Source organism: Ctenopharyngodon idella, chromosome 6, assembly GCF_019924925.1.
Source record: "Ctenopharyngodon idella isolate HZGC_01 chromosome 6, HZGC01, whole genome shotgun sequence".
Classification (NCBI taxonomy): Eukaryota; Metazoa; Chordata; class Actinopteri; order Cypriniformes; family Xenocyprididae; genus Ctenopharyngodon; species Ctenopharyngodon idella.
In genome coordinates this window covers 18,609,450-18,637,368 of record NC_067225.1, presented here as the reverse complement: position 1 = coordinate 18,637,368, position 27,919 = coordinate 18,609,450, and the positions used below count along the sequence as shown (strand labels likewise).

At 36.3% G+C, this 27,919-nt stretch overlaps 5 protein-coding genes and 1 long non-coding RNA gene across 10 annotated transcripts in view; 3 read left to right on the top strand and 3 right to left on the bottom strand.

The window, feature by feature from the left end:
• The window catches only part of tmem131 (transmembrane protein 131), a 36,035-nt gene extending 34,968 nt beyond the window's left edge, over window positions 1-1,067 (top strand). For all 3 annotated transcript variants that reach the window (XM_051897954.1, XM_051897953.1, XM_051897952.1), the window contains exon 41: window positions 31-1,067. In XM_051897954.1, coding sequence (XP_051753914.1) covers window positions 31-288 — 258 coding nt within the window. In that variant the 3' untranslated portion in view covers window positions 289-1,067. The remainder of the gene's footprint in view (window positions 1-30) is intronic.
• On the bottom strand, window positions 1,068-6,516 carry si:ch211-201h21.5 (uncharacterized protein LOC555526 homolog). The gene is made up of 6 exons (XM_051897959.1): window positions 6,439-6,516; window positions 5,204-5,398; window positions 4,944-5,123; window positions 3,171-3,282; window positions 2,851-2,987; window positions 1,068-2,764 (listed from the first exon to the last, which is right to left on the bottom strand). Exons 2-6 carry the CDS (start codon window positions 5,384-5,386, stop codon window positions 2,405-2,407), a joined length of 972 nt encoding a protein of 323 aa, XP_051753919.1. The 5' UTR covers window positions 5,387-5,398; window positions 6,439-6,516; the 3' UTR covers window positions 1,068-2,404.
• The window catches only part of LOC127514786 (uncharacterized), a 56,993-nt gene continuing 30,141 nt past the window's right edge, over window positions 1,068-27,919 (bottom strand). Inside the window, exon 2 of the long non-coding RNA XR_007930702.1 lies at window positions 1,068-1,757. This is a non-coding gene — a long non-coding RNA (uncharacterized LOC127514786). The remainder of the gene's footprint in view (window positions 1,758-27,919) is intronic.
• LOC127514781 (basic immunoglobulin-like variable motif-containing protein) lies at window positions 6,709-15,710 on the top strand. Its single transcript, XM_051897955.1, has 10 exons — window positions 6,709-6,840; window positions 7,632-8,212; window positions 9,034-9,163; window positions 9,254-9,349; window positions 9,594-9,698; window positions 11,070-11,164; window positions 11,408-11,540; window positions 13,551-13,634; window positions 13,717-13,813; window positions 14,021-15,710. Exons 2-10 carry the CDS (start codon window positions 7,738-7,740, stop codon window positions 14,312-14,314), a joined length of 1,509 nt encoding a protein of 502 aa, XP_051753915.1. The 5' UTR covers window positions 6,709-6,840; window positions 7,632-7,737; the 3' UTR covers window positions 14,315-15,710.
• Window positions 15,656-20,807, bottom strand: zgc:172121 (uncharacterized protein LOC337599 homolog). 2 transcript variants are annotated; one of them, XM_051897960.1, is made up of 8 exons: window positions 20,425-20,807; window positions 20,288-20,355; window positions 18,451-18,623; window positions 18,266-18,372; window positions 18,023-18,184; window positions 16,844-17,049; window positions 15,913-15,986; window positions 15,656-15,833 (listed from the first exon to the last, which is right to left on the bottom strand). In XM_051897960.1, exons 1-8 carry the CDS (start codon window positions 20,494-20,496, stop codon window positions 15,772-15,774), a joined length of 924 nt encoding a protein of 307 aa, XP_051753920.1. In that variant the 5' UTR covers window positions 20,497-20,807; the 3' UTR covers window positions 15,656-15,771. The 2 variants fall into 2 exon arrangements, with proteins under 2 accessions (XP_051753920.1, XP_051753921.1); XM_051897961.1 differs by having other exon boundaries at window positions 18,266-18,369.
• The window catches only part of nme7 (NME/NM23 family member 7), a 40,016-nt gene continuing 32,436 nt past the window's right edge, over window positions 20,340-27,919 (top strand). Inside the window, exons 1-3 of one of the 2 annotated variants that reach the window (XM_051897958.1) lie at window positions 20,340-20,375; window positions 25,242-25,343; window positions 25,425-25,591. In XM_051897958.1, the coding sequence (XP_051753918.1) occupies window positions 25,341-25,343; window positions 25,425-25,591 (170 nt within the window). In that variant the 5' untranslated portion in view covers window positions 20,340-20,375; window positions 25,242-25,340. Of the gene's footprint in view, window positions 20,376-20,857; window positions 21,147-25,241; window positions 25,344-25,424; window positions 25,592-27,919 lie in introns of those variants that run through there. The other variant, XM_051897957.1, reaches the window with a different exon arrangement.

Below are 27,919 nucleotides of genomic sequence, written 5' to 3'. Positions count from 1 at the left end.
GATAGTCTTTCTCTTTCTGCCTGTCTTTAGTCCATTTTGGGCAGTGCACGCAGTCCCTGGTCCTTCAGCAGATCCATCTGGTCCACTGGAAACGACTCCACCCTGCACCCCTTTAACCCTCCTACTTCCTCCGCTCTCCCTGACTTAGTCAGCCACACTGCACCGCCCACACCTGCCCCCAACGACATGGGTCGCACCTACAACCCCTGGAACATGGGATGGTCTCCCTCACTCAATCGCTGGAACTCAGAGCCCTGGCCTAACAGCCCTGACAACAATGGCATCTGAGGCAGAACAGCCTCATTGAGCAACAGAAAATGCAGTGGTTTCTAATCTTGTTTTATTTTTCCTGGTTGAATAGTATGATGTACACCAAGATCATTTTAATGATTGGAAAAAACCTTGAATTGTAATGGTACAAATGTCCACTGGAAATCCAGTGTTGCATTTCAAAGTCCCCCTCAAAATTCAGACCTATTTATTTTAGTGGGGTATCATAAAATGCCTTAAGTTCAATTTTAACTGACACAATGAACGAAAGATTGATGACATTAGTTTAATGCCATTGCCCTTGTAGGGGTATTTTTCTTTACCATTTTAGAGATTCCCTGTTTTGAGTAATACTGCATTGTTTGAAATTCAAGTATATGGTCCAGTATTATTGTATTAAATGCAAGATGCAGTGTTACTCAACCTTAAAATAAGCACTTTGCGTAAAAAAACCCCACTCCTACAATGCTGTTATATTGGTTTGATGATTTCATTCTAGAGCATTTTCTGGCCACACTTCTTGGTTGATTTAACATTTGGGAAGAGAAAAGTGGTTGCTAAAACTACAATTACCACATTGATTTGAACCCCTCCAAGCCAAAAATCATAAAAGCATTCAGAAGTTGAGATTTTATTTTATTTTAATTGGCCTCTGCTTAAAGCAAAAAGCTTAATTTGCTGAAATTGGCTTTTAATTTGAGGGAGCTTAAAGAACTTGAATTGTGTTGTTCATTCATTTGTCACTTCAAGAGTGAGCGTTTGGTCACATTGGTTGAAATAAACATATCAGGCTGGAATATTGACTTCTCTTTTTATTTCTACCTAAATTGGAATTTACTTAAAGGGAAAGTAATTGTCATCATTTCAAACCCAGGCTTTCTTTCTTTCATCTTCGAAGTTGTTTTTTATGAAACCTGAGAGATTTCTGTCCCTCCATTGAAAGTCCACACAACCAATAATTTGATGCTTCAAAAGTTCATAAAGACACCATAAACTAAAGCAATAAGCCCCAAGAAGCTGTGGTTTACAGTGAATTTATAACAGCTAAGGGGCTCCGTGTCGTGCCTAAAACCCCCTTAGCTGTTATAAATTCACTGTAAACCATGGCTTCATGGGGCTTATTGCTTTTATAAAACGGTTACCACACAATACAAATATTAAAGCCAAGAAATATGTATCAATGCAACTTTCATGAAGTAAAATAATTAAAAGGCTTCCTTCCGCTGGAAAAAATAGTCCCTGACCGTGAACAGCTACAGAAGTTACATTATTACGCCTTTAGATGGCGGCAAAGATTGTTTTTATGAGCGAGTCAGGCAGTCGCAAAGACTTGTGTTGAAACTTGTGAACACGGAACAAGATGCAAATGAAAAATGCTTCGAATAGCGCTGTCAGTGTCCGCAGGGCACGGGAAAACCATTAAATGTTAAAAGGACAATATCGCAGCGGACATTCAAACGGATTTTTATTATGAACATAGGACTGTCCTTAAGGAAAATGCTAAATTTGAATGCAGGTAATACACTTGGTCACTCGATATCTCTCTCAAAATACTCTTCTACATAAGCTTTAGTGAACAAAATCAATAGAGAACAATCATATGTTTACGTTGCTAAGAGTGGTTGCTAAGACAGACGCAGCAACATACACATTCAGTGGCGCAGCGATATTATGTAATGCGGTCAGCTGTATGTTTTCGGGAATTTTACAACTGCTTCGAACGCGGCTCAACCAATCAGAATCAAGGGCCGGAACTATCCGTTTTATAAATAACATTTTATTTCAGATCTTCTGAAGAGACACACACTTCATACTATGAACAGAATTTCACACAGTGATCAACTCATGATTCATATGAATTACTTTACAATATCTTTATGAACTTTTTGAAGTGTCAAAGTTTTGGTTGTGTGGACAGAAATCTCTCAAGTTTTAAAAAACATAATTTGTGTTTTAAAAATTAATGAAAGAAAAAACATTGGAATGACATGAGGGTGAGTGAAAGACAGAACTTCAGTTTTTAAGTGAACTAACTTGAACAGAACAGGAACACTTGCAGCATTAAAATTACAAAGGATTCTACATTTTAAGATTATAATCATGTAGTACAAATGCATTGCAAAGAAGCTTATTTCTATGTTAACTGTAAAGAAGCTTTGAGCATCAAGCTGAACTTTTTAAGGTCACATGTCCTCATCACAAATGCAAGATGGCCTTTCTGCAGTGTATTGGTTGGGTCCACAACCATCATGCCTCGTCCCAATGCACCTTGTACCTCTACACGTACGGCACACTGTAAACTCTCTGTAATCACGCTGCTGTCTACACAAGCTGCCACAGCAAAGGCATCGTAGGGTACAAACCCTTGCCCAAAAAGCACATCTTTTTTGTTTTTGATGGTGAAATCTCTTGAGTAGGCCCAGCACTTGGAGGTTATCTTCTTCATGAATCGAGCAGCTGATGTATCCTGATTGACCAGCTCATCAAAACACTCCTGGAAAAATATGAAGCACACAAGTTTGTCAGGCCTACAATATGTTCATGCAAGACTTGATTTTGCTCATGTTGAGAGGCTCTTACCCAAGACAGTTTGTTTCTGCAAGTGAACTCCCAGGTTGCGATGTGTGTCGGGCAGGTATATTCTTCCAAAACTACGTAAGCTGATTCAGCGTCCATACTAAAATTAAACTCTGCAGCTGGTGTCAGATTTCCCTTCCCTGGAAGATTAACAGTGGGCAGTGTGGGGAGATGAAGCTTTATAGAAAGAGTCCTGATTGGGGTACATGTCCTGACACTTTTTTTTATATATATATAAAATACATAATCACTGATAGAAAAAGTACAATTTGGAGGTACACATTTAAGGTGCCAAGTTTCTGTACAGCAGCTTATTTTCTTACCTTCCATATTGCCACCCATAATATACAGATCCTTGAGTTTCTGAGGGAGGGTGGGGTCTAAACTAACAGCCAAAGCCAAGTTAGTGAGTGGACCAAGAGCTATGAGAGATACCTATGTATGTAAACAAACAGGGCATTCCATTGTCAACCACAAGATGGCATTACAACATTCAGTAGAGGTCACTTTAAAGGGATAGTTCACCCAAAAATGAAAATTCTGTCATCATTTACTCACCATCATGTTGTTCCAAACCTGTATAAATTTCTTTGCTATGTTGAAAACAAAGGAAGATATTTTAAAGAATGTGTTAAACTGAACAGTTTTGGGGCACCATTGACTTCCATAGTAGTTTTTTTCCTACTATGGAAGTCAATGGTGCCCCAAAGTGGCCTAGTTACAAACTTTCATCAAAATATCTTCCTTTGTGCTAGTGCTGTTTGGAACAACTTGAGGGTGAGTAAATGATGACATAGTTTTGGGTGAAGTATTCCTTTAACTGCTTTTTAAACATTCTTACCCAGTGGTTCTTAACCTTTTTGACTCCATTTTTAAAAACAATATATGCTTCCCAAGATATTTATTGATACTTCTGTTGTAATGACAAATCTGCTCTTTTCAAACTTTATTTATAGAAACTAGGAGTGGTAATATACTAAAATTCCATTTTTCCAGAAGTTTCAACTCTTCTGGGTTTAGAGTTTTTATTACCAATGCATTCACATGACTTGTCTAGTTGATGGTGATTACAGGGTTTTTTATTGTTTATCAGATTCTTTTACAACCCTTATTCTTAAATAAAAATAGCAGTTAAGGGAACAAATAAAAAAATATATTAGCTTACATTTGAGTTGTTTTAGCTTATTTTAAATCTTGTTTTGTCTTATTTTAAATCATTTTAAGCCATTTTGTCCCCTTGAAAGTCTGCTGTAACCCTTCTATAGTATTTGGGTAATTTTTTGCCCATCTTCAGTAAAGAATACTCTATTAATACCACATTGTTTTTTAGTTTTTGAACCAGGCTTTGCGACAGTCAAGAATAAAAATGTAACAATATCATATTGTGGATAGTGACAATATGTGTTGTGTATAGTTCACCCAAAATGAATAGAACCCAAATATGTCTTGGAGTATCGCAATAATATCGTATCACGAGTTCAGTATCATAATATGTATCGAATTGTAACATGGGTATCGTTACACCCCTAATATATATATATATATATATATATATATGTATATGTTTTTTATTTATTTATATATTTATATTAGTTTTTTTTTTTTTTAATCAAATTTGACCCCCAAAATAAAAAATAAAAAAAACTGCAAAGTGAGTCCATAGTGACTAAAAATGAAGATTTGTGTACACAAGTACACATGAACTAAGACACAGCTAATTAAATAAAAGCAAAATAATACGCAAGTTGATAGAAAATGTTACATTATGGCCCGGTTTCACGGACAGGGCTTAGACTAAGCCAGAATTAGGCCTTAGTTCAATTAGGACATTTAAATATCTTTTATAAACATATCCTAGAAAAAACATTACTGGTGTGCATCTTGTGACAAAACAATGGCACTGACATATTTTAAGATACGTCAGTACAAGTTGCTTTCAGTTAAAACAGCTCAAACATGCATTTTAGTCTAGGACTAGCTTAAGCCTTGTCTGTGAAACCGGGGGTTGTGCTTGAAAGGTTCTTTAATATTTATTTTTATTCAGACTTTTACATCAATATTCTGTAACTGAAGGTGGCTATTAGTTTATTTCTTACCTCTCCCTGGTTTTCATTCACCAGTCGTATCATGGCATGAACGGCATGCTCTTTCTGTATCTGCCTCTTCCAAATCTCAGAGTTCTGCAGAACATCTCCAAGTCCATCCGTGCCAAAGTGATCTTTAAATGGTGTCACGGGTCCGACTAGAGGACCGGCAGACCCTTTGAAGACTGGAATCTGAGGGAAAACAATATAATAGAATGCAATCTCATCTTAGTTCTTGACAGTTGTATTGGTACTCTTTTAATTGCACTGACCTGAGTTTGTTGACAGACTGTCAGTACTCGCATCACATTCTGACATACATTATCCACATCAGTGTTCCCAAAGCAGCAGGTGATGCCCAACACCTTCACACCAGGAGCTGCGAGAGCAACTATGATAGCCAGGGCATCATCTATGCCACAGTCTGTGTCGATTATTAGCAGCTTGCAAGCCATGTTGGTTAGATTCTAGAAACATCAGTCTAGTAAGGACACTTAATCACATACAATGTTGGGATGTTATCTATGGTGCTGGGTACATTACTTACAAATTATAGTCAGTTACTGATTCCAAATTACATGACAAAAATTGTAGTTAGTAATGTAATCTAGATTACTCATTTCAGGTGATGTATTCTGACTACTTTTTGATTACTTTTTTTTAGATTACTTTTAACCTAAATCATTTATCACATTGATTTGAATAGAGATTATCTTGTACTATATTGATATAAAAAAAATATACAAAGAGAAAGAAAATATATTCTATTCTTTATTATTAACATGAAGAGCATTATATATTACGTTAATTACGTCAGTGGTTCCCCTGAAACAAAGTAGTAGAATCAATGAATTCTGAATAATTTACTGCCATTGTCAGAATAACATGCAATTATGTAATTAATAGAAAAGTAACTGTAGTCTGATTACGAGTAGCCTACTTTAAAATGTAATGTAATCTAATTACAAGTACTTAATTTTTGAAATCTGATTATGTAATCCAGATTACATGTAATCAGTTACTACCCAGCACTGGTGATTAGTAACTACTAGTTAATTTGTAACAAACTCAGTACTTGGTACTTGCATCATTTGTTCTTAAGGTGAGACTCTGTCATAAACTTTCTGTAAATCATTGTGTAATAGTGCTAACATTATATTTGACGTGATAAAAGATTAACGTATATATTATATATATATATATATAGACAAATACATGAGCCTATTATTTTGTAAAATAGTCGTCCAAAAATGGTCAAGATACAGTACATTTTAATAATAATAGTAATAGTAAAATTGTACAATAATATATATATATATATATATATATATAATTTAAAAAAAAAACTTTGAGGTGTCATGCATCAACAATCAAAATTTTGATCAAGTAACTTTCTGCAGGTTAAATCCAAAACTACAAAAGTATTCTAAAAGTATATGCGTTTAACAGGGAAAATATTTTCAATAAATTGTTTCACATGGAACCACGCTTCGGATTTTAGCCTTACTTCATAAAATCGCTTTATTTGCTCTTGTAGCTCACCTACCCCGGTCTTGCACCTGCTTTTGTTTAGTTCAGTTCAGTCCACTTTAAAGACAACCACGCTCTACTTCCCCTGAACGATTTCAACAACGGAGGTGGGACTATCTTTTAAGACTATCTTTATTTACAAAACTATCTGCCATAACATGACATGTTTTATACAAACATGAATAGAAATTGTGCACTAATACGGTACACTGTTATATAGACCGTTTAATTCCGATAAAGGAAATATTTTAAAAATGTATGTCGTACAACACCCCTGTCGTTGAGATTGGTAGAGCCCGTTAAAACACAGCTAGGCAGTTAACACAGAGCCAGGTCGCGCAGCGCAGTATATATAAATTATTCCTGCAGAATTTGTAAGGTACGTGTACAGTGATTATTATTTTTAATATTATTTTAATAATGGTTAAGTAAATAAGGATGAATATTTGCGCTATGAACGCACATTCATGTAAGGGGTAAATTATTTCGAAGAGCCCATTGATGCTACATTGATGCTGCTTTGATGCTGCTTAGCTATTATTCATATATCTGTATTATTTATATGGTGTTCTCAGTGGTTTAAACTTACATTGCAGCGATTTATCTTACAATCTAGTCCTGAAATGATGCCTAACGACCATCATCGATTAAAAATGACCTAAACGATGGTAGTGTTGTTGACGATGATTATGTAGGTGGAATTCAACCATGTGGTACCATTTAGCTTCAGTCTATATAAAATATTAAACATTAAACATTACTGAAAGCTGTTGTCAGTTTAATAATTTCAATTAATAGCATTCTCTGGCCTAGTGTGGGACTATATAATCATAAATAATCATGGTGATGGAGACAAGTGTCACACCACACCTTAGTTCACAAAAAATCCACAATACTTTTATTATTCCAAGTGTTTTGTTTTTGTTTACATGAGTGGCTGTAATTTTGTTCAATTCAAAGCCATTTTAAAATATTATTTATATTCAGGCATCAGTGTGGCATAACCTGGCATCAATTTTGTAATCTTATGACAAGAAAACGATGAAAAAGAGACCCTTATGACTGTTTATTTTAAAAAAAATAACGTTTTCCACAAAAAAAAAATTAAGCAATGTTAACAGTTGTCATATCTTATTATTATTACACTTTCTGTCTTATTCTTAATTGTAGTCAGTGGATGAGATTCTTTCTTTGAGCTCTCTTCTGGGACCAAGCCGTCACAGCGGGAGTACACCTGTAACTTATTCTCTTAACCTTCGTCCCAGTTCTCCGTTCAATGCCTAACACTGTGGAAAGTGAAGGCGCCAAGGTATCTGCTAGAACTGATCAGGAGGCCCCATCACGGGCCCCGGGCAGAGAGGATGAGCGCGAGCGCAGCTTCCTGAGCCCCTTGACACGTGATGCGCTGCGGGTGCGACGGGCCTCCAGCGCAGAGCTCCAGCTTCCTTGGACCTGCCCTGTTACACACTCCCAAGAGAAGTTCTACACCGTCTGCTCGGACTATGCGCTGCTCAACCGAGCCCGACCCATCATCACATCTGAAGATGCGCCACCAACCAATCCAGACAGTGGGATATCATTAGTCAAGACTAACACTGCAACCCCCTCCCACAGCCACTCAGGGGGAATAAGTGTGTCTTTAGATGGGAACTGTGATATGGAGGTTGTGTCATCCAGCAACAAGCCTGTGCTGGCCTGGGAGATTGACACCTCTGATTTTGATGCGGTTTTAACCCGGAAAACCAGAACAAGTATGGGTCTCTTTAAAATGATCTCTTCTCAGACATATACATACTGTTGACCAAGGGTTTTCAGACTGCAGGGACAGAGAGAAAAATTTGAAAGACAAAAGTTTACATTTTTTACATAAAAAAAATAATTATTTTATAATTTTTATGGCTATCTATTTGTATATGCCTATATATTTCAGGATAGGGGATTATCATATTTTGGGAATTTTGCTGTAGACTACAGATAATGAAGAATCATTTGAAGATAATGTTTAAGCTTGTTATGACAATCATTTTATTATCAGTAAACTAATAGTGAAATCTGAAAAAAAAAGTTTAAATCTACAAGCTGTTGAGCAAAAATATGCCAGGAAAATGAGCTCATACTGACCATCTGCTGTGGTTTATGTAACTGTGGTGATGACCTCACTGACACAGGTGTCACATGGATTTCACCTAATTAATTTGTAATTAATCCCAGATTCAGAGTTTATAGAGAAGAGAATGCATTGGATATGTGCCATCACTCATTGCCTGATCAAACAGAGTCTAGAAATGGTTAGACTGTGTGATTACTGATCTGAGGAATCTTTGCCGGGACGAAGAACACAGTGCAGATTCAGAATGATAATCATGCTCTCTTCATATGCTTAATGAAGCTTAACATTGAGCTTAGCTTTATCCAAACTCCAGCTAAGCCATTATTCACTGCATTTTAAGGGTCTTTTATATATTCCAGTGAAACAAGTATTTCCTACTTGATGTGAATGTAAATTTGAACCAGCATGAGTCTAATATAGTACCTAGAATGTTGTTAAAGCATTAAGTGTGTTTTTCCTCAGGTAATTTAAAGAAAATCAACTCTAAGAAAATGAAATCATCCGACAGGCTCAGCAGAAACCTGCAAGATCTCCCACCACAAGCTTCTCTGGAGGAGATCAAACAGAGAAAAGTCTTGGACCTCCGTAGATGGTAATACACCCACTGGAATGAGAAATGAGACTCGAAAAGTACAAGTTTAACCACTTTTTGGATTAACAACTGTCCACTCTGATGTTCAAGGTACTGCATCAGCCGACCCCAGTATAAAACATCATGTGGAATCTCTTCACTTGTCTCTTGTTGGAACTTTCTCTACAGTACTCTAGGAGCAGGCAGGTATGTTCCTTACTGAAACTTACCAACACCTTTTGCATTTGATGGCTAATTTCAGATTGTAAATTATGGGATTTTTGGATAGGCCTCTGCCGATTTAATGCATGAGACTTGACACAAACCGTTCAAAAATATACCATATGTATTTTTAGGAGCAAAAACAGCACATTCATTTGATCTGTTTTAAGACTTCTAATCTGGTCTGGTAGAAATTGCAAAGAGTAACCTTTAGGATTGATTTGTTCAGTCTCCCACCTATTTCTCAAGAAGAAGCCCTGAATATACTTGGTTTCCAGCCTCCGTTTGAAGATATCAAGTTTGGACCATTCACTGGCAATGCCACTCTGATGCGGTGAGTTTACTGTGGTTTTTCATTTTAACAGTTTCTCAAAATGTGTTAACATACAGTACCGTTAAAAAGATTGGGGTCTGGAAAGAAGTTTCTTGTGCTCACCAAAGTTGCATTTATTTCAGTAAAATACAGTTTTAAGAGCAATTTTGTGAAATATTAAAGGGATAGTTCACCCAAAAATTAAAATTTGATGTTTATATGCTTACCCCCAGGGCATCCAAGATGTAGGTGACTTTGTCTCTTCAGTAGAACACAAATGATGATTTTTAACTTTAACTGTTGCTGTCTGTCAGTCGTATAATGCATTTCAATGGGAACTCCATCTAAAAAAAAACATGCACAGACAAATCCAAATTAAACTCTGCGGCTCGTGACGACACATTGATGTCCTAAGACACGAAATGATCAGTTTGTGCGAGAAACCGAACAGTATTTATATCATTTTTTACCTCTAATACACTACTATGTCCAACTGCCTTGAGCGCATACACGGCATCCGGTGTGTGAGGTCTGATTGCACTCTGATGCCGGAAGTGATCGCTCGCACTCATTGACATATACACGCGAGAGATCACTTCCGGCATCAGAGCGCGTTTTTAGACCTCACCAACCAGATGCTCAAGGCAGTTGGACATAGTGGTGTATTAGAGGTAAAATATGATATAAATACTGTTCGGTTTCTCGCACAAACCGATCGTTTCGTGTCTTAGGACATCAATGTGTCGTCACGAGCCGCAGGGTTTAATTTGGATTTGTCTGTGCATGTTTTTTTAACTCTTATAGATTGAGTTCCCATTGACATGCATTATACGACTGACAGACCGCAATGGTTGGAGTTAAAAATCATCATTTGTGTTCTACTGAAGAAACAAAGTCACTTACATCTTGGATGCCCTGGGGGTAAGCAGATAAACATCAAATTTTCATTTTTGGGTGAACTATCCCTTTAATACAATTTGAAATGGCTGTTTTAATATATTTTAAAATGCAATTTATTCATGTGATGGCAAAGCTTAATTTTCAGCAGCAATTACTTCAGTCTTCAGTGTCACATGATCCTTCAGAAATCATTCTAATATGCTGATTTGGTACTTAAGCATTTTTTCTTATTTGTTTCTATTATTATCATCATCAGTGTTGAAAGCATTTGTGCTGCTTTTTTTGAAAATGGTGATACATTTTTTTTCAGGATTCTTTGAAGTGAACGTTCAAAAGAACATTTTTTTTAATCGATTTCAAACAGTGTAAAAGTCTGTCACGTTTGATCAATTTAATTGCATCCTTGCTAAATAAATGTATTTCTTAAAAAAAATCTTACTGACCCCAAACTTTGATTTGTTTTGTACATTATGTATTTTTATATTGGTGCAGATGGTTCAGACAAATCAACGAAAATTTCCGTGTCCGGGGATGCTCTTATATTCTGTACAAACCTCATGGGAAGCACAAGACAGCAGGAGAGACAGGTGTGTGAATTCTGAATCATTTTTCATAAGAACACAGGCTGCAACAGCATATTGTTCTATGAATAATTGTTCTATGAATTTGTTGAGCAGAGTCAGCAGACCGTAGTTCAAATTCAATATCCAGTCTGATATTTACCTAATCTTGTGTTTAGGTTTAGATATAGTTTATGTATTATAAAAGAATATTATTCTGTCATGAAAATATTTGAGCAGCATATTGTAGAGCATGTTTGTTCTTTCTAGCTGAGGGGGCGCTGCTGAAGCTGACGCAGGGACTCCGTGATGAATCCATGGCCTACATTTACCACTGTCAGAATCATTACTTCTGTCCTGTGGGCTATGAAGCTACACCACTAAAAGCAGCCAAAGCATACAGGTACATCATACATACAGCAACTTTGGTTTTCATTTTCTATTCAAATGTGTCAAATTCAGGTTGTTATGGTTGTATGAAAAAAATATTTGGTTACACTTTATTTTAAAGGTGCAATGTGTAAAATTTGCGAGGATCTATTGACAGAAATGCAATATAATATGCATAACTACACCGCGGGACCCACCTCCATGTCAAGTCTCATTTTGCCCCGGCATGTTTCTACAGCAGCCCTAAATGGACAAACACTCTAAGAGTGCGTTTCATCACTATGTTGTTATTCTAAATCGTTTGTGTTTTTAGAGGCAGCTTGCATCGTAACTACGTTGAATACGCACAAAGTAGTAATAGTAGCAGTCGTCTGGTTTATTAGAAGCAGAGACTGTTCTTTGCTAGAAGTAAGAAGAAACCACATTGCTTGACTGGCTAACTTACTCTTTGATGACATCTTTGACTTGTGTTGGCCAGATGGCCACCGTAGCTTCTCTATTTTGCTCAAAAGGGAGGGGTGAGCTGCCGTTGGTTGCAGTTCGCAACCTCACCGCTAGATGCCACTAAAATTTACACAATGCACCTTTAAGGTGTCCTTGTCACAGTGTAATTATACATTTAAGTACTGAGTAATATTAATTATCTACATGTGCTTACTATATGGTAAGGATTAAGTTTGGTTTAGAGTTAGTTGCATGTAATAATTTTTTGTTATTACTTTGGTAACTACATGTAACATGTATAACAAGGACACTGTAAAATAAAGTGTTACCAATTATTTTTTCCCCTTTTTTAGTTAAGGTTTTTACTTGCCCTTCAAATAATGTACATTTTATTTTTTAGTATTTAACTTTTATATGTGCCAGAAAATATGTTTTGATTTTTTGAATGTCAAATGTTTAGGTTTTGAGTTCAAACAAACATATACATTATCGCTCAAAAGTTTGGGTTCATTAATTTTTGTAACGATTACTTCAGACTGAAGGCGAGCTTGATGAACCCAAGTGCAGTTTATTGAAGTAAAGTGAGCAAACAAACAAAGCAACCATTAGACTTGAACATAAACAGACTTGATGAGCAGACTTGACTTGAACAGACTCGACCTTGAACAGACTTGACTATGAGACTCACCGACAGCAGGGTTACATTAACAATACACGACAAAGTAACATGGGGAAGACAATGGCTTTAAATACAAGAACAAAGAGAACAAATGACTATGGCAACCAATGAGCAAGTGACACAAGGAACATGAGACAGAACAGAACTGAAAACCACATGACCATAACCAACCAATGAGAACATGACACATAGACTAAGGGAGAACATGAGGAGCAAGGGAAGCATGACACAAACAAGCAACATGAATCAAACTACAAAATAAAATACATGAAATCATAAACATGAACACAAAACCAAAACACACGTGACAATTTTTGGGTTAAGAAATTGTTCAAATATTTATTTTTCAAGTAAATGCTGTTATATTAAACTTTCTATTCATCAGAGTATCTCAAAAATATATCACAGTTTCCACAAAAATATTAAGTAGCACAACTGTTTTCAACATTGATAATAAATGTTTCTTGAGCACCAAATCAGAATTTTAGAATGATCTCAGAAGGATCATGTGACACTGAAGACTGCTGAAAATTCAGCTTTACCATCACAGGAATAAAAAGATGTTTTACATTTTCTAATAATACAGTTTTGTAATATTTTATAATATTACTTTTTTAACTGTATTTTGATCATATAAATGCAGCCTTGGTCTTACCAATCCTAAACTTTTGAACGGCAGCGAGTACAAGGTCAACAAATGTAAGATTTAGTGACGATCCACCAAAAGTAAAAAAAAAAAAATCTCTCACACTGACCCTGGGCTTTTCATATTGTAACAATAAAGATGAGCACTGGTATTACATATGAAAAGTCATGAAAATGTACAGTACATTTATTAACCTTTTACAAGACCCTTTTCTTCAAATTAAGAATGAAGCTTATTTATTTATTTTTTTACAGGGGGCCACTGCCACTTAATGAGATGGAACACTGGATTCTCATTGGTGAACCAAGCAGGAAACACCCTGCAATCCACTGTAAAAAGTATGGTTCATTTTATGTAATTGTAGTATTTGGTAAAATTATAAATATGATGCACATATTCTAACCTTATTTTTTTAATCAGATGGGCAGATATTGTGACTGATCTGAATACTCAGAACCCAGAATACTTAGACATTCGCCATACAGAGAGAGGCATTCAGTATCGCAAAACCAAGAAGGTAAGTGACTTAAGTACTATGGTGATGGTACTTAAGGATGAAAAGGGGCGAAAAATTTCAAAATTTCCCGAAAGTTTCCAAAAATCCTGGAATGTTTTCGGAAATTCAGGAAATTTTCCACCCCTTTGCATCACCAATGGTACTTCTACAGTAATTTGGATATTAGAATTATGTTTCACATATGTTATTTCAACAATATTTTTATAGGTTGGAGGCAATCTGCATTGCATCATGGCCTTCCAGAGAGTGAACTGGCAAAAGCTGGGACCATGGGCACTGAATCTGGAAAATCTGAGGCATGATCTCCATCATCAGGCTTCAGAACACAGAGGTCAAGCTGCGACAGAGGACGGTTCTGAGGAACGAGCAGTGAAACGCCTGGGTAGGTCCCTCAGTACGGGGAACAAGTCCGACAATGCCTGGAAACGTTTGTCCAACACAGCAGAGTACAGGCACCGAGGCTCTCCAGACAGTGACCTGGATGAAGACATAACTGACTAAATCTGAAATGTCCAACCCTCCTCCTGAAGAGCCAATTGGGTTTCGACAGTTTAAAACAAGAAAAAAGATAAAGAAAATTTATCTCTCCAGGTTGTTAGCAACAGTGAAAGGTTAGAATTAGATATGACAGATGCAGTTGCAAGCCAAATGGTGTGGCGTAGTAGTTAACATTCAGGGCTGGTAACCATAAGAATGCTGGTTTGATGCCCATGAGGAATGAACCACGAGCTCTCGTTGGAGATGTTCTTGTAATGCCACCATTCTACAGCAATGCGAAACAAATTCCACAGGCCTTGGTTATGTGGCAATAAGTTAAAAAATATTACTTAATGGCTCTCCAAGAAGAGGTCAAGTCACTTCCTGTAGGTCAAAATGCTGCTTTGTTAAACACATTGTGGATAAAGGAATCATTAAATAAATTGTCCTAAAGGTGAGGTCTCATTTACCCATTGTGTTGCGAATTTTTGCGGGCAAAATCCATGCAATCAGGAATTTTGCTTGAGGGCGAAAGATTTCCCCATGCAGTTTTCGCAATGGGTTCAAGTTGATCACATTGAATGACTTTGACTACAACTTCATTGTAGACAATGGGCCATTTTTGCCTGCGAAATTTCGCCAAAATTTTGGTTCCAGAACAGAGGTCAAGATGTGACGGGACGATTCTGAGCGAACGATAAAACTGGTTCAACTTGGTCATGTGGATTCAATGACCAACAGAAAGCTGCTTGGTTTCAAAGCGACATATGAGTGAGCTTTGCTTCATACATCACTAAACTTTTTTTGCTTGCGAAATTTTGCTGAAATTTGTGACTGCACCTTAAGTGTACCAAGAGCATTTAGTGAATATTTGATTTTCTGATCAATAGCATTATTCCATTTCAGTTATATGTTATTTGGTGGATATATATGCTACTGATGGTAGATAATTGGAGGACGGTATGGACTTAAAAATGAATAATATGCATAAAGTGCACGCATAAGTTCTGAACACTACATAGAAGACTGTTCTTTATGAAGTCTGCTTCTATACACAAAATGGCTTTATTAGTGTAAGTCAAAAAAATACAAACTAGGTTATCAAAGATAACAGACTGTTTAATAATGTGTCAGTGGATCAGATTCGGGCTATAGTGAAGTGACATAGTCCAATAAGATGGCGCTATCTTATTGTAAATACTAACTTGAAGGATTACAATAACGTTCTTTGTGAAACGCTGTGAGCTAAGATTGCATGATTGCTTCCATGTTATGTGCATTGTGATTGTGTTCTTCCTTTAACACAGCAACATCTAATGTATTATGTTCAATATTTAGTCATCACAAATCTCATACTCATGTGAATCTAGTGTTGGCATTATTTTTATTTATAAATAAAATATTTATACACCTTCTTAAACATCAGTGCATTATTTCATAGGCAACTAGATGTGAATGGTGTCATGCTTCATGAGTCATATCTATACATGTAGTTGTTGCTTCAGTGCAGTTATATCAGCAGGACCAACACGGCAGCAGCCACCTGTTGACAGAAATCTTGGTGAGTCAGCGCAACAGGAAAGAACAAGTCATAGTATTTACTGGTGCAATGCGATACCAACCAATCCACAAAGCCCCTTGTTCTTTCCAGCTGAGACTTAAGTTGGCAAATGACGTCTGTTTTTCCGTTATCCATCTGAAATTGTTTCAGAACAGCCATTTAAACAATGAAACTGAGACAAATTGTGTCCTTTATGACCTAAGTAAGTAAATTCAGGGTTCCCACATCTTTTGACCAATCAATTTCCATGACTTTTGCAGTCATTTGTGATTATTTGTGACTTTTTATTTAATTACACTACAGTTCAAAAGTATCTAATGCTTACAAGGCTACATTTATTTGATCAAAATAAAGTACATACAGTAATAATGTGAAATATTCTGTTTTAATATTTTAAAATCTGATCTCAAAACTAAATTTTCAGCATCTATTACCCCAATCTCAGTCTCATGATCCTTCAGAAATCATTCTAATATGCTAATTTGGTGCTCAAGAAACCAATTATCAATGTTGAAAACAGTTGTGCTGCTTAATATTTTTGTGAAAGCCATGATATATTTGATATTTGAGCAATAGAAAACAGAATTTATTTGAAATAGACTTTACTGTAACGTTTGATCAATTTCTTACGTCATTAAAAGTATTAATTTCTTAAAAAAAAAATAATAATAATAATAATTACATAAAGATTACATTCACAAAGACTGATTTTTAAGATATGAAATATATGGGATGTAATGGAATCAAAATTAGGATGAAATTGAATCAAATATTAATGTGTTAATTTATTCATTAATTATTAATTTAATTAATTAATTGTCTTTTTCAGGTCTGGAAATGATCATTTTAAAATTCCATTTTTAAAATTTTAAGTTCAATTTTCTATTCCAAATGCTTCACGAATGTTGGAACCCTGTATATTTAACTAAATAACTGAAAAGTAAGAAGAAAAAAATGGCAATTTTAAGTCAGGAGTTGTTGATTAATCTCACCCAGTCTTGGGGTCCCATCTCTCTCCACTGTTAGGATAGACCACCCAGCTCAAATCTGCTTTCTTGTGTGACTTGGCTGACTCAAGAAGCGGTTTCACCAAAGGAGCAGGACAACAGTTCACCCCGACAGCAACCAGCTGTGTGGACCTACAAGCCACCTGAACCGCCTCAGAAAATCTCCTCCCGCTTGAAATATTTTGAATGTCCTGAAACACACTCATTTCATTAGGCACACTATGTAAATTTCGCTGCTAGAGGACCCTTATTTAAAACAATAACAAAGCCGTAGCTTCACGACGCCATGAATAAGCGTGGAATCATGGAAGTTGTCGTCTTCACCTCCACAGCCGATCAATAGCAATTCGACAGGACTCGGGCAGAAATCGTGTTCATGGATAAGCAATGTATTCAAGTTTGCTTATCCATTACAGTTTTATTACATTGCTCATTTATTCACATTGCAGTACTGCAGTAAGCTGGATCGATATTAGAATATATTAATAAAAGCTGGACGATTTGTGTTGCTAAATGGCATGCAGTTAATTATAAAATATATTGTATGGCGGAGAAAATGCTGCATTACTGTTTCTACAAATAAAGCTCTTTGATTATGCTATGTTAACCACTTGACAAAATAGTGTTGCCTACTTTTTGGGTAAAAACATGTTACTAGTGGTAAATCAACTTGAGTGGTAAATCGACTAACCATGTTGAGCTATATAACAATTAGTTTTCTGCCGATAAAGGTATCCAAACAGTTGCTTACTTGTCTAATAAAACACATAATATATTGAAGTGGCTTTGGTGATTCCATATTTTTTACAGAAGTAGGACCGGAAAGCGAGTATAATGCGGATATGACATCATTGACAGACGATGCAACGACACAGGCCGTTACACTGGTTAAAATAGCTGATTTCTCTGGATTTAAACATTGTTGGAAACATTTGGGATAATGTAAGTACACAAGTCAACTAAATATATAACATTGTTCTAGTGGTATTTTAATCCAAAAATCTTACATATTGTGCCTTTAAAAGCAATGTCTAACACACTCATTTGTTTTAATCAGAACATAAATAGTGGCAAGTGTGTTATGAAAGCAATTTCTAATTGGATATCATAATATATGTGCAGTATTTGTAATTCAAGGAACGCTTAATCATTAATATCAGTCACCTTACAGGAAAAGGAAAGCCAGGCTTTAGTTTCAGGAAATTCTTTGAGTACTTCCACCAAAGCCTCCGCCTCTTTGAGACCCGGAATGGTCTCCATGGCAACAAGATCAGCTCCAGCTTTTACCAAGCACTGGATCTGTGGACGATGCCAATCTTTCAACTCCTAAGACAAAAGAGAAAACATGCACTTGATATTCTTGTGAGGTGGCAGCTTAGGCAGACAAAGAGCTTCATCTTGCATTACCTCCAATGTCATCTTGTCCTCATAGGCCCCTGTGTACTCTGACCCATCATGTAGAAACGCCCCATATGGACCCACTGAGCCTGCAACCAAAGGCTCTCTTCTGTCTTCTAGGGGATTATTCATTTTAGATTTTGTGTAGCAGAAACTAGATCAAATCAATGATTTAGCAGAAGGTTAGCACACACCTGATTCGGGTGAGTGAGACATGAACTCTTGCACTGTCTCTTTTGCCAGTTGGACCCCTGACATCATCATCTGCTGCGCTTCCTCGGGCCGGAGACCAAGATATTTCACAAATCCCTCAATGCTGGCCTGATATGTGGCTGTTGTTATGACATCAGAACCGCTTTGAAGAAATCTATTTTAAAAAGTCAGATCAGTCATTCATCAAATATTAAATAGTTCTTGTCATAGAATAGAGTCATTCAGAAATACCAAATGACTGAAAGATTAAGATGTTTTTGAAAGTTGTAGTTGTGAAAAAGTATTGCTACTTAAAACAACTATATTCTAATTAATTATATTTTAAAATGTAATGTATTCCTTTGCTCCTTTATATATATATATATATATAACTGCTAATTTTAAGGATTATTTAATGACGTCAAAAGAACAGCATTTGTTTAATAATTACTGACCCCAAACTTTTGAACAGTATCATTTGACTGTACAATATTTTTTTTTCAACATTTTCAATCACTTTCTTTTAATCTTTTGTTGTGGTTCACTTAAATATTCCTGTGGCTGACAAATACATTCTTAAGAAGTATTATATGTATTACACACACACACACACACACACACACACTCCTGGGCAAAAAAAAAAAAAAAGGCTAAACACAGAGCTTTTAATAATCTTAACTACAAATTATTGGTCAATATTTTAGCAAATGCAATACTTAAGCCATTGCTGTCTCAGAAAAACATCAAAGACAGAATTAATATTTTGGCAGAATATGAGAAGTTGTGTGTGGAGTGATGAATCACAATGAAACATGAGTTGCATGGTGTGATGCTCCAGAGAGGTGTCTTTTAAAATCTTCTGAGTGAAAAGTGAAAGTGACATGTAGCCAAGTATGGTGTCCAATACTCGGAATTTGTGCTCTGCATTTCACCCATCCAAGTGCATACACACCGTGACCACACACCCGGTCAGTGGGCAGCCATTTTTGGGGGTTAGCTGCCTTGCTCAAGGCCACCTCAGTTGTGGGTAATGAGAGAGGAAGAGAGCACTGTTCATTCACTCCCCCAACCTACATTTCCTGCCGGTACTGAGACTCGAACCCACAACCTTCGGGTTACAAGTCTGACTCAAACCACCACAGCTGCCCCAGCCCCCTATATAATAATATAATAACATAATAATATAATAATAAATGCATCTCTACCACAGTAGAGGTGTCATTTTGTAAGGGAGCCTTTTTAGCTGCTGGTATTGGTGAGTTACGTCACTGTTAAAAGTCATTTACTGCTTTGGAGTACAGGAGATTATTGCAGAATGGCTTGATTCCCACAAATGAAAAGTTGTTATCTAAAGAGGAATGATCAGATGTTATAACAAAGTCGAGATAAGTCGATCAGGCTCATCCTTTGGCCTGGTCAGAGTCCAGATTTAAACTCTATAGTGAATATTTGGTCTCACATTAAACTCAAACGAACTGGGAGACATTTTTCAATTACTCATGAACTGTTTGAAGCCATTAACATTGAGTTGAACAACACTGACTCTTTTTCCTGTAAAAAGCTGTCTCCAAGTTGGGGAAGGCTATTCCATGCTAATTTACATTATCTACAGTATTTGTGCGATTCTTACTAATTTCCTGACCAGTGATTTGTGATTAAAATGGTTAAGACAATTAAAAGAAGACTAAATATCATGGTCACCTATTTTTGGCCCTTTTTTGCCCAGGAGTGTGTGATTATATATCAAAAAGTTTAAAAATATTTTACATTTTACAATGTTTCACACTTCGCGCACTGCTCGACAACCCAGGTACAGAACATAATGAAGCCTGTAATTACCTGTAATGTACGTCCTTGATGGCCTGTGGGTTTGTATGCAGAAGTCTTGCACTCCACAGTGGATCTCCCTACAAACAATAATATATGCGTGAGTAAACTTGTGATTAGTGACAATAAGTCTGTGTAATAGTACCTACCTGTAATTGAAACCCACTTGCTTCAAGTTCTGTTGCAAGACCTCCATCTAAAATGAGTGGACTGGGATCCATTTTAACTGTTGTAGTAAGTGGAAATTACTCCAACTATAAACGTCACCTACACAGTAAATGACTTTTGAAATTATATAACAAAAGACCTTTGTCTTATATTGTGATAGGTTGGCAATATTTTAAGCCAAACCCAGAGCCGTTAAATATGATGATATGATGATAAATATGATGTTTTTCAACGGCTCTGGCCAAACCTACACTTTAGAAGCACGTTAAATTGTAGCCAATAGCTTAACAATTCTGTCAAAAAGCTCTGAATTATACTGAATAATACTGAACTTCTGAAGCGAAACTAGTGTCAAAGTCCACACCATAACAAACCCATGTGAGAGTGTCAGTTGGCGGTAAGAAGGTCAGAAACGACTACTTCCGGTTTACGGTATACAATCGTACAAGCAAACTATACGCTCTCTAAGCGTCTATATATTCACCAGACTTTAAAAATCGAAGTCAGCCGAATGTTAAAATACTGCGGAATATAGTTACGAGTTCATATGAGATATGTTTAACTATTTTATTTAGCGGTAGTCGTTTGATGTTGTTGCTATGGTGATGGGACTTAACAGCGAGGCTAAATGAAGACAATCAACCGTCTGTTAAACAACAATCAACAAAAAATATCTTTCCTTTAATAAATTAATTCAGACATGGTAAGTGGGCGAATACATTTTTCCAGTCTTAAGATGTGAGTAATGAAGGACTGAACTCATGGATATGACTGTTTGTTATGGTTTTTGCTTAGTTTATAACGATGTTTAGTTTTTCCACGGAAAGAAATACAAGTCACATAATCCACTGAGAAGCGTTTTGTTCACTAAATATAAAATATAACATGTAACATCTCGTGTAAACTGTAATTCAGTCTGTTATAGAGCTATTCATGAAGTCCTTGCAAGTGAAAGTTGACATTAGCATCTTGGCTATTTAAATCCTAGTTAAATGAAGACACTTCATCATCAGTTAGAAAAGAAAACAGTTTTGTAACTGCATAATTTGTTAACTAATTTTCGACTGTTTTGACGTACTGCATGCTCTCATTTGATACACCGCTAGATGACAGTATTTGCCTCCATAAGGAAGGTTGAAATTTAGTGGAAATTACAGACCCAGTTCAATCAAATGCTTTAATGTCATTGAGTGGAATAATATGCTTTTTTAGTGTCATTTGCACAACAATCTAAACTTTGTTATTCTGTGGGTAACAGGATACTTTGACCATCATTTTCTTGCTCTGTTGTACTCCTACGCTATGTTTATTTTCCAATTCACATTCTGTCTCCTTAAGTAGTGTACATTGATCCATCTCCATGCAGACAGCATGAAATGTTTGCAGTGAGAGCATAGGGCAACAGCAGGTGTCTGAGAAAGTCTCAGCTTCCATGAAGGGCTCTGAGAGGAAAGCCCTATTTTTCAGAGTGTTAGAGGTGGCAGATAAGCCCAGCTTTATCTAGTTCGATCTGGCCAGGATCATTAACCAGGAGACCAGTGATTTCGTTGTGCTGGAATGTTAATTTAGATCCCTATGCCCCCTCAAAGTGCTTTCATTCCTGCTGTAAACACTCACTCACATAAAAAAACAGGTTTTTATGACACTTTCCCTTAAAAACAACAGCTAGGGTGCACTTTGTGGTGCTAAAATTAGCGAAAAAGCCTTCCATCTTTCTTATTAGACATTCAGATGTCCTAAGGTAACTGTGGCCCTGGCAGAATGTGGATATATAATAGCTCTCATTTTGCACAAAGCTGTAGGGGGTGACTACCTGCCGAATCTTCCCCACTTAGATTGGTGAAATGCCATAAAACTCCTCAGTAGTCTTGATCATGAAAATGTAGGCTAGTGTTTTATTATAAGAGCTGTTTTTGTCACATCGTCAAAGCACTGCACTGCAAAAAACTGTTTTTATTACTCAGTATTTTTGTCTTATTTTCCAGTACAAAAAATACACACTTTCTTAAATCATAAAATGTCTGTCAGTGGGGTGAGAAAAATAACCTTAACTTCGTACAGCCTGACATATGAACAGTTTATTGAACCTTTAGAAAAATGCATATAAATTTTATTTGTCACTCTATATCTCCCAATAATGTCTTAGTAAGATGATATTTAAATGCTTAGTTTTATGATCAAAGCTCTGTAGTTTTGTTTTGTGGGAGACAAAACATATAATGCAATGCGATACAATGATGATTGAGAGATGTACAAAAATGTACGGAAACGTTCCTCAAAAGCCTGATGTATCATATTCGGTACTCGCATTTTAACATGATGTATCTAAAATGATGTATGGATAATCAAGTAAACCTAAGTCGCTTCAGTCCAGTAAATGTTCATCTTAAAATATTACTAACAATATAAAAGTTATTACATTTACTTTATAAAATCAGTGAATACTTCACAGCAAACCTGAAGGGGGACATTTTTAGAATTACTTTTAGAAGGCCTTTTACTAGCTAAAAAAACTATCACTTAGAGGGCAGAAGGCATGAGATAGTAGATTGTGTACAACAGGTTTTTCAGCAAAGTTTTGATCATGTTGAGAATTTAAAGGCCTTATTTAGAAATTTGTGTATGTTACAGGAGATTATATAGGGTTAATTAAAAGGAAAAACAAAATTATTTTACTTACCCCATTGACATATATATGTATATTTTTATTGTTTTAAGAATAAACTTTTTTTTTCATAAAACAAGACTTAATATCTTTAAGTCATTTTCCTTCTCAAGTAAATGCATATTGATTTAAGAATTGTTAGATATTAGTAATGGAAAACAAGATAAAAATACAAAGCAAGAATATCTATTTTATGTAAATTGTTTAATGTTTAGTGCTGCCAAAAAAAGTTGACTTTGGCTGTCTTCACATTTATATTTACATCTTGTTGACTGGTAGGCTTCAGACACGAGGTGATAACTGCTGGTGTCAGTGCAGACAATTACAGCACCAGATAAATAATTTAACTCTAAATAGAGTTTCGAGATGTGATTTCTGGCTTTTCAGACCTGTGCCTCAGTGTATTTTTGTACAAAGAAGGCTGTTTTTTGTCAGTACTCTGTCACAGCTGACTGAGAGGTAAAAATAGCTCTTGTTTGGGAAGAGGCCCTGTTAGATTCAAGATAGACCACTCAGTTACGTTAAAGGGATTCTCATTGGGTCTGTAAGGAATGCTGAATAAGAAAGCTTTGTGTTATTTTGCAGATGAACTAATGATCTGTTTTTAAATTAGTTTGGAGAATGTGATGTTAGGGCTCAGTGTTGACATGTTGTCTGTATGAATTATCGAGCATGTGGCCTGAAGGATGGATGGCATAGTGCCTAGAAATGCAACATCAAAGCACTGCTATTCTAAAAAACACTGAAGATGATTATCTGCCAGTTATTATGTCAGTTAACTTATTATGAATATTAATAACTATTATAAATTACTGCTGTAGGCCTACTCTCATTTGCTTGACTTTTGATGTCCACTGATCAACAGAAATGTTCTCATCACTGCTGTTACATGCCCCTCAATCAGTCACATGTGCCTGTGCTATGAATTTCACCCACAAGGTGGCTCTCTGTAGGGGACAGAGATCACTCCAACATGCAAGCTCTCCATGTTTTGTTCAAGGGCACCTCTGAGTTGGTATCAAGGTGAAATCAGCTACTTAATAGTGGAACAACAGTAACACTGTGATACAGTCTATTTTAATAGCCTCTATAATTTGTTTTCAAGAGCTGTATTGCATTGTGTGCTAGTAAATAGGCCTATATGTTTTATGATAGTTCATATTCAAAGCATTATTCTTTTGTCTGCTAGTTCTCAGTATTTACAAATAGTTACCTACCCATCGTACTATATATATGGTATAAAGTTGCGGTGTTTAAATTCACATATTTATAGCTACAACCCTAATTTGCATACTTATGCATTATTCTGTGCCATTTTGTAGTATAAATAGTATGAGTAGTGTGTTTACACTAAAAATTCCAGATGCACTTTTGTTTTGTTTTTGTTCAACAAAATTTCCATTAATATGGAAGAGAGCTTTTATTGCTTATCACTTTGTGTCAGGTAGGACAGTATATTAAGGTTTTAGGTTGTTTTGTTTTATTATTATATTGTATTATATATATTTTTTTGTTCTTCAGACACAGCTGGATACAAAAAAACTCAATAAATGAATTCCATTAATATTTATACTTTTATTGATTGTTGCTTTATCACTTTGAGACAGATTAGCATGTTTTCTTTTGTTTTAAATTATTTTTAGTAGGATTGCGATAAAAATTCTTGGAACACAATTTTAATTCCATCTTCCCCAGGCCCCATGAGTAAAAACTATATAGCATAAAGGCCCCTCCCCATTACAGGGCCCACAACAACATTTTTGGGTTGTGCCCTCCAATGACGACATGCAGATTTATAATATACTGTATTAGTGATCATATTGATAATTAGTCTCCATATTTGTGCAGCCCTAATGTTTGCGCAAGTGTGTAGTGCGTGATTTTAAGAGCAGTAGCTCCAGCAGCTGGATTATTGCTCCCAGTTTGCAGCGACGCTCCCCAGGGGATCACAGGGCTGGTTCGAGGTCTGAACCTCTGACTCAGCATGTTAACAGGCCCAGCTGCCCGTCTGTATTGAGGGTCAGAGCGTGGCTGTTGTGACTCCCTGTCCAAGCAAGAGGTCAGATCAGTGACATTCCCCTGCTGGGCCTGGCTTGACTGTGTGTTTTGTTGTGTCTGTTGTGTTATGCACAGGAGGAACGCTTTGCCTTTCTGGCTGAGTGGTACGACCCCAGTGCTGCTCTGCTGCGAAGATACCAGCTGCTCTACTACCCTAAAGATGGCTCCGTGGAGATGGTGCGTTCTTATACTCAGATTTCAGACCCTTTCAGCTGTGCTTGAGCTTTGTCCCTTCACATGTATGTTTCTCTTACACAGTTTGATATGAAGAATCAGCGTACCTTCCTACGAAGGACCAAGTTTGAAGAGCTTCATCCAGAGGATCTGTTTGTTGGCAACCGAGTAAACATCTTTTCACGTCAGCTGAACCTCATAGGTTACGGGGATCAGTACACAGCCAACAAACTGGGCAGTAAGAAGGAGAGGTAATTTATTCCTGAATAAGACCGGTCTTAATAGTCACAAAAATGCAGCCTTAAAGGGAAAGTTCACCTAAAAAAAAAAGGAAACTATTTACTCACTCTCATGTCTTTCCAAAACTGTATAACTTTCTTTCTTCTATTCAATTCAATTTAAATCAAGCTTATTTGTAAAGCACTTTTCACAATACGTATTGTTTCAAAGCAGCTTTACAGAACATGTTTCATGGTTACAATTAGTAAGTATTCTGTTATCAGCTAGAGATTAGGGTTAGTTAATGTCATTTACAAGTTGGGACATTTTGTAAAATGCAGTAAAATCAAGAATCTGTGATTTGTTAATTCTCTTGAACCTTTATTTAACTGACAAAAGTACTAAGAAAAAATGTAAAGTGTTTTCACTCTCCAAAATTAATTGTATTTTGTAAATAAACAAATTTTGATTTTGATGGATGCAACACAATCCAAAAGAGTTGGGACAAAGGCAAAATGAAAGTGAAAAGATTATAGAAGTTAAACTGTTTTGAAACAGTCCACAATTAGCAGCAGGTGACTTGGTAATAGATGGGGATATCGTGTTTGGGTATAAAAGGAGCATCCATCAAAGGCTCAGTCTTTGCAAGCAAAGATGGGTCATGGATCACCACTTTGTGCCAAATTTCATGAGAGAATTGTCAAACAATTCAATAGTCACTTCTCAATAAAAGATTGCAACGAATTTAGGTCTTTCACCATCTAGCATACATAATAATGTGAAAAGGTTCAGAGAATCCAGAGAAATCCAGTTCTTGTAGGGCAAGGCAGGAAACCTCTGTTGAATGTGCCTGACCTTTGAGCCCTCAGATGGCATTGCACGAGAAACTGTCATTCTACTGTGTTAAATATAGCCATATGGGCTCAGCAGTACTTTGTAAAACCAACAATCTGCCCCTGTTAGGCATGAAGAATGCTATACATAAATTCTATGCAGAGATGCCTGCCGAGTTCTCTGGGCCCGAGCTCATCTCGGATGGTCCAAAAGACGGAAATGTGGAAATGTGGTCAGATGAGTCCATGTTTCAGCTTGTTTTTGGGAAAAAAGGTCATCGAGTTCTTAGTCCCAAAGACGAAAGAGACCATCCGGACTTTTATCAGCGACAGTTGCAAAGGCAAACATCTGTCATGGTAATGGGGATGCATCAGTGCAAACAGCTTGGGCGACTTGCATATGTGTGAAGGCGTAAATTGGGATTGTACAGAGACGTACACTGCCATCAAGATGACATCTTTCCTGGGAAGCAAAACAATGCCAGGCCTTATTCTAAACGTGCTACGTTTGAGTGGTTTCTAGACACTCTACACCGTAGAGTGGATGTGCTTGACTGCCTGCCTGGAGTCCAGATCTGTTTGGCCCATCATGAAAAGAAGAATCGGACAATGATGACCACAGACTGTTGTACATCTGACCTGTATCAGGCGAGATTGGGCAAACATTCCACTTACAAAACTGCAACAATTAGTATCCTAAATTTCCAAAATATTAATAAGTATAATCAAAGGATAGGTGATGTGACACAGTGGTAAACATTCCTCTGTCCCAACTTTTTTGGAGTGTGTTGCAGCCATCTAAATCTAAATCTAAATTTGTCAGTTAAATGAAGGTTAAAGAGAATTAACAAATGACAGATTCTTGTCTTGGTTTTTTTTTTTTTTTGCATTTTACAAAATGTCCCAACTTTTCTGGAAATGGTGCTGTACATAAATGGACACAATGTACATGTTAGGCAGCGATTACAGCTTGTTCCCTCAATGATTACAATGTTATATAAGGATATTATATAATAGTTTTGTATATCAATCCAAAGTTGGCAAGTTTCACAAAAGAAGATATTTTGAAACTCAAACAGTTTTGGTTACCATTGACTTCATACTATTGACTGGTATGGACAAAAAAAAAAAAACAGTGAGACGTTTCTCAAAATAATATTCTTCTTTGTTCCACAGATAGTCATGCAGTCATCATCGTGAGGTTCAGTGATGGCAGAATTGTCATTTTTGAGTGAACTATCCCTTTAACTATCCCTTTAAGTCATAATATAGTTTTGTGTGACAAAAGGCTTACATTTTGTCATTATTCACTGATAATCTTCCCCTCCACTGCAACAGCATCATTGAGTTACTCACTCATTGAGTTGAACTGAACTGAATCAGTCCAGTTCATGAATGATGTAAGTCATATAGGCTTGGAACAACATGAAGGGAAATCAATTTTTGGATAAATTATTCCTTTAATCTGGATCGTCACAAGACATTTTAATCATCATCTTTATTTAGTGTGATGAATAGCTTATTGTA

What these genes read in the sequence shown, in the direction of transcription:
- si:ch211-201h21.5 (XM_051897959.1), bottom strand. Translation starts at nt 5,386, where the DNA reads ATGGCTTGCAAGCTGCTAATAATCGACACAGACTGTGGCATAGATGAT. An exon ending in TGAATGAAAACCAGGGAGAG is followed by an intron (nt 3,283 to 4,943) that starts GTAAGAAATAAA and finishes TTACATACATAG; the next exon opens with GTATCTCTCATAGCTCTTGG. An exon ending in GCAGAAACAAACTGTCTTGG is followed by an intron (nt 2,765 to 2,850) that starts GTAAGAGCCTCT and finishes ATATTTTTCCAG; the next exon opens with GAGTGTTTTGATGAGCTGGT.
- LOC127514781 (XM_051897955.1), top strand. Translation starts at nt 7,738, where the DNA reads ATGCCTAACACTGTGGAAAGTGAAGGCGCCAAGGTATCTGCTAGAACT. An exon ending in GGCAATGCCACTCTGATGCG is followed by an intron (nt 9,699 to 11,069) that starts GTGAGTTTACTG and finishes ATATTGGTGCAG; the next exon opens with ATGGTTCAGACAAATCAACG. An exon ending in AGTATCGCAAAACCAAGAAG is followed by an intron (nt 13,814 to 14,020) that starts GTAAGTGACTTA and finishes ATATTTTTATAG; the next exon opens with GTTGGAGGCAATCTGCATTG.
- zgc:172121 (XM_051897960.1), bottom strand. Translation starts at nt 20,496, where the DNA reads ATGGATCCCAGTCCACTCATTTTAGATGGAGGTCTTGCAACAGAACTT. An exon ending in CAAGTGGGTTTCAATTACAG is followed by an intron (nt 20,356 to 20,424) that starts GTAGGTACTATT and finishes TATTGTTTGTAG; the next exon opens with GGAGATCCACTGTGGAGTGC. An exon ending in ATCAAGGACGTACATTACAG is followed by an intron (nt 18,624 to 20,287) that starts GTAATTACAGGC and finishes TTTTTAAAATAG; the next exon opens with ATTTCTTCAAAGCGGTTCTG.